This window comes from Lepus europaeus, chromosome 12, assembly GCF_033115175.1.
Source record: "Lepus europaeus isolate LE1 chromosome 12, mLepTim1.pri, whole genome shotgun sequence".
NCBI lineage: Eukaryota > Metazoa > Chordata > Mammalia > Lagomorpha > Leporidae > Lepus > Lepus europaeus.
In genome coordinates this window covers 53,808,665-53,814,498 of record NC_084838.1, presented here as the reverse complement: position 1 = coordinate 53,814,498, position 5,834 = coordinate 53,808,665, and the positions used below count along the sequence as shown (strand labels likewise).

Sequence of the window (5,834 nt, the reverse complement as noted above, 5' to 3'; positions counted from 1 at the left end):
TACTTGTTTGTATTTTCCTTTTATAGGACAATAAGCAAGGCTTTAGTTTACATATTTGTTTGATTTTGAAGAGACTCCATCATCAGTTTCATGAGTAACTGTCATGGGTTGCTATATCATGGTTGTTTTGTTATTCACATTAATGACTGATAGTTCTAATTTATGTTTACTGGCTTGTATTTGCTTTATGGACCTTAATCCTTAGGTAATATTCCAGCTACTCAGATTAGAATCTACTAATTGAAAGAGAGGCATGAGGGTTGGTCCACCAATGTCTACTTTTCAATTAAATAAATTAATAAATGAATGTTCCTAAAAGTCTTTGCTGCCATATAAAATTGTGACCTTCTTTTATAGTTATTACTAATATCTGTCTTTCTGGGAGGGCTCTATCTCCATGATTGCAAAGTGGACTTAAATACCTGCCTGTGTCCCCATTATTCAAGTATTGTTTGGCACTTTTTGCTTTTCAGAAACTGTGCCGCAAGTGGGTTTTAAGAGATTCTTTGGAATATATTGGTCCCATGACTAATTTTTCCCTGAACTGTGGTAACTGGCAGAGGCAGACTCCTAGGAAGGAAATAAAGATTTTTAGCAGGATCAAGAGTAATCATCTTCTCTTCCACTACCCTGCAGATTCCTGTGGGGTCACTGTCACTCATGTTGGAGACATTGCTATTGGCCATGTCTCTGTGGGAAAACTCTACACATGCATTTCAGTCATTTCTCTCTTAAGGGAATAGTCTGTAAACACAGTTTACTCAAGGCTGCCTATTGCTATTGCTTCTTCTTCTAAGGCTTGCCACTGATCCAGGCATTGCCATAAATATCTCTCTTCTAAGTTCTGAAGCTGCACTTGCTATTTTAAATACGTGTTTTTAGGGCTGTGCTGTGGTTTTCTGAGTAAATAAGATCATGTGCCTCATGCAGTTTCTTGCTAGTGCCATCAGAAGATAGAAGTGTCTACACAGAGGCATACAAGAGCTGAGGTGTTCTTCAGTAACTCCTCTAGTGTATTGGCAGAGGGTCACCTCTACTTACTGTGTATCCCTGCCTGGCAGAACATCAATAAGTTTTGACCACTGCAGCTCAGGAAGCAGCAAGCAAAAATGGTTGAGAAGTAGCCATCATCACACTCTTTCTCCTGAGGCTCAAAAAATTTGCCTGTCTCCCAAACTCTGGCTGCATGAAGATTCTGGCCAATTCTACCTGATCACTGGCTCTACAATTCTACTTGCTCTCTACCTCCCCAGGACCTCTTCTGGGTGGATTAGATGCACCTTGGGGAGGTGGGTTTTGGTGTGGGGATTGAACTCTGGCAGATAAGTGTCATTTCTCTGCACTGCCTCTTATCTTGATATCTCTAGCCCTGCTGCAAGAGTCTCCAATACTAGTGAATGCATAACAAGATAATTACTTTTCCCAAGCCCAGGAACAAATAATCTTTTACATGTATATTGGAGCCACCTGGTCCATCATAGGAGTGTAGCAATCAAAAGCTTGGGTCTCTAACCTCAGGCACACATTTGAGAGATGTGCAAAATCAAGCCTCTCCTTTCCTATCTGAGTAATAGACACATAATCAGTTTACTCACACTTCCTAATTACCTTCAATTGCAATATGCCACAATTTACTCAATTCCACCCACATAGATACCTCAAAGGTATCAGTCGATTATCATTCTCTTCACTTATTTTTTTTACTTATGTCTATGTTCTAAAAGAGGCAAGTCAAAGTGATGCAAATTACCTCATTATTCCAAGTGAGAGTGGAGTTTTCTCCTGATTCTAAAGACATGAGACAGGATCTGACATTTGTACAATGGACAACTTACTCTTCAGAAAGAGCTTATGTGCCTTAAGACAGATTTTTCCTGATTTCCCTTGCAGTTTATTCCCCACCCAGATGTGCAGGATCTCCCACCTTTCTGTGTCTTACGGAACTTAGAGACAATAGGGAGTCATGGAGCCTTTGAAAGCTGAGCAGGCTGTAGACAGGATCCATTCTGGCCCTTTCTGTCCACATACAGCTTCCTATTATTCAAACAGGACATTCTCTGCCTGCAGCTGGGAATATTTCCTCTCTCCAAGATATCAAATTTAAGGAAATTGGCTGATTCTGGTAGGAGGCTCAGTTCTTTCCAGGATAGAATCTCCTTTTAGCTCTGAAGAAAACTCTCCTGCAACAGAATAGACATCTACACAAAACCGAAGTCTGCTAGCCACACAAGTTGCTCCTTTTGTCCATCTGCACAGTTTGGTGCTGAGATTCCTCTGTAAATCTTTTCATTGCCCCAAGCATACCATTCATTCTTTCTCTTTCCTTTGTGTTATAGCAACTATTACATCACTGTGATGTAATATAAAAAAAATTTACCAAAAGAAAAAATAATAGCCCTTTTTGTAGGAGTTTCTGACAAATAGAATTTTCAGCCAACTTTTGATTTTAATTTCATGGCTTGGTACTCTTAAAGGGAACGTGATGGCAAAAAAATTCTCAAGGAACAGAAAACATCTAGGCAATACAGGTAGTGAGGACTGAATGAGGAGACAGAGTAGGAATTTCTAGGGGAAAAAAGGAACTTATGTGAAAGGAGAATGATAGTATATGGTCCAGAAAAATAGGGAGGGAAAAGTTCCAGTGTAAGAATCAGTAAAGGAATGTGATACGTAATTTACTACAGTTTGGAAGATTACTCTTCTAGATCTGTCTCTCTCTGTCTCTCTGTCTCTCTGTCTCTCTGTCTCTCTCTCTCTCTCTTCTGTAAGCCACCATTTCCAGACTGCTTGCAGAAGTGAATTGGATTTGTCTTCCAAGTGAGGAGCAACAATTCCTCAGGCTTTTTTTTTTTTTTTTTTTCATTTTTGACAGGCAGAGTGGACAGTGAGAAAGAGACAGAGAGAAAGGTCTTCCTTTTGCCGTTGGTTCACCCTCCAATGGTCGCCGCGGTAGCGCGCTGCGGCCGGCGCACCGCGCTGATCCAATGGCAGGAGCCAGGTGCTTATCCTGGTCTCCCATGGGGTGCAGGGCCCAAGGACTTGGGCCATCCTCCACTGCACTCCCTGGCCACAGCAGAGAGCTGGCCTGGAAGAGGGGCAACCCCGACAGGATCGGTGCCCCAACCGGGACTAGAACCCTGTGTGCCGGCGCCGCAAGGCGGAGGATTAGCCTAGTGAGCCGCGGCGCCGGCCCCTCAGGCTTTTTAAAAACATTATCTGGATTATATACTGTCATGTTTTCACAGGTAGTTGCTGAAATGGAGGTGGGAACTCTCACTATTTTGGTATACATGTTTATGTAAAATAGAACAAAATAGTTCCCATATCCCATAAAACTTTCATGCCCTGATAATATAATGAAAACAGTTAAATAACAAATGAAATAGTCCACACCCAAATAGCAATTGCTGCATATGAATCTCTAGTAATTGTGTTCCTAATAAATTGTAAATTCATATAATGACTAACAATGGACATTGCACACAGATGTCTATGAGTCAATGAAGAAGGAGAACTCTGCTTTTAGTTTTCAGTTCCTGAAATGCCTCAGGCTGCCTTCTCCTGAAAGGTCTTTTTTGCTTGTTTTTTTTTTTTCCATCCTTCTCGTTTTAATATTTGATATAATTGAAATTAACCAACATTATTGTTATTTCATTTCTTTCACTACAAAAATGAAAGATCAAAAGAACAGGAAATTTCCTTGTTAATTTAGCTGTATACCCCTGGGTCAACATACAACCCCAATTAGAGAGGGACAATTATCTCTGAATATTGAATATACTTTAACCAGTTTAACCTATTCTTTAATCAAGTTGCACAGTAAAGCCTTCAGTTTCTTTTTAAAGAATGAACAGATATAAGAAATTTTTGATAGTAGCACTTTAATGAATGAAATAAAATGATAAACTAGCAATGTAATAAAAATAATTAACATGAATCATAGAATAAATCTGTACATACTATAATATGAAAAAATAATTTAAATATCATAAATAGTTCAATAAATAAATATTCAAATATGTCCACATGGTCATCTATGAGGGACTAGTGAGGGACTAGTGCCTGTGCAGTTGGACATGAGATTTCTTAATGGTAATATAACATTCAATAACTAATGTAAACATTCATATCATCATTCTAACAGAAAAACACTTTGAAATGGCATAAATTGCACAGATGTTAAACATTTTGTTTTAGTCAACAGGAATCATTTTATGTTGGTCCTGGTCTCATTCCTTGCTCCAAATTCTTTCTTGCAAGATTCTGGATAAAGAGACGGCTCTCCTGGCTTCCGTTCTGACAACCTCCCAGGCACAAGGGCTGTATTTCTTCTCTTCCAGATAGACAGCAATCCCTTGGAAGTATTTCCTCACAGCCCTTTCGGAGTCCTCATGCTTCAGGGGCGTTTCCTCTGCCCCCACTCCCTGCATCATGCAGACCTCCAGGTCTCTCTGCTGCTCGAAGAGTCCAGTGCAGAGTCTGTCCAGGAGGGCCTTGTCCCAGGCAGCAGACGCCTGCTTGGTGCTGAACAGGTTGAGGAGCTGCTGGGTCATCTCATGGAGCACAGAGATGGCCTGTGCCCTCTGGGCCTGGTGTCCCTCCAACTCCTCCAGGGGGAACTCAAAGTCATGTCTGTCCTGCAAGCAGGAAAGAGGGGAGACTCTCCTCATTTGCCTCAGAAGCATGGAGGACCTCCCTTCACTGAGGCTGTGGATCTGAGGCGGATCACAGCCCAGAGAGCAGAGGGACTTGGAGCTGAGCACCAGCAGGGCCAGCAGTGAAGAGAAGGGCAAGGCCATGGGGGATCTTGCAGATGTTGCTGGCCTGGTTGAGGTGGGTGATCAGAGCCTCGGCCTCTAGGTTCTCTGAAGACCTTGCTCTGCTCAAGTGTCTTAAATAGAGGATGAGCTGCTTTCCTTTTTCTGAATGCCTTCCCTCACTTTCTACTTCTGTTTTTGCTTTTCTTTATGCACTCAGCATGGGTTTACAGTCATGTTTCTCATCATTGTTTTTATTAATTCCTCATCTCTCCTGTTCCCAATACCATTTTGGATTTTTTTCTAATTGTCAATCAGAAAAAAACTTTAATATCACAGATATCCTGTATATCTATGTATGTACTCTATGCATATCTCTACAGCTAAAAAGGAAATGTATGAAGTTTATGCTTTTACTGATTTCATAATTTAGAATAACAAAAAGTTAAGCTGGAAGATAAAGTCAAAACTATTGAGGAGACAGCTTTTGCCCAATTGTTAAGATGATGACTAAGGCACCTGTCTCCCACAGTGGGAATGCCTGGGTTTCAAATCCAACTCACTTCCTTACTCCATCTACCTGCTAATCTGGAACCTGGGAGGCATCAGGCAATGTCTCAAACAATCGGGCTCCTGACTCCCATATGGGAGACCTGGATTGATTTCCTGGCTCTTGGTTTTGGTTGAGGACCTGGGGCCACTGGGAACATTTGAGGAGTATCTACAGTATCTTTATCACTGCTTCTCAAATAAATTGTTGAATAGTTAATTAAAAATCTTAAAGCTGTTGATATTGAACTTTCTCACTAAATTTAGCAGCAACATTTGATTCACTTTATTATATTAATTGTAATCATCAAATTACATTAAAAATTTCAAAATGTTTATTATTAATAATAACAATATAATAATGAATTTATAAATAAACTAGCTCTAGCTGTTAAAAATATTAACAAATGAAATTCAAAAGTAACTAAATGGACTATACACCAAGACTAAGCTGAACTTAATAGTGGAATGCAGGGATGGTTTAATATTTGAAAAAATCATTCAAAATCATACACTTCAATAAGAAAA

The 5,834-nt window shown here is 40.1% G+C and overlaps 1 protein-coding gene across 1 annotated transcript; it reads right to left on the bottom strand.

The window, feature by feature from the left end:
• Positions 1-4,229: 4,229 nt before the first annotated feature.
• LOC133771275 (interferon alpha-5-like) lies at positions 4,230-4,799 on the bottom strand. The gene has a single exon (XM_062207028.1). It carries the CDS (start codon positions 4,797-4,799, stop codon positions 4,230-4,232), a length of 570 nt encoding a protein of 189 aa, XP_062063012.1.
• Between the last annotated feature and the right edge of the window lie 1,035 nt (positions 4,800-5,834).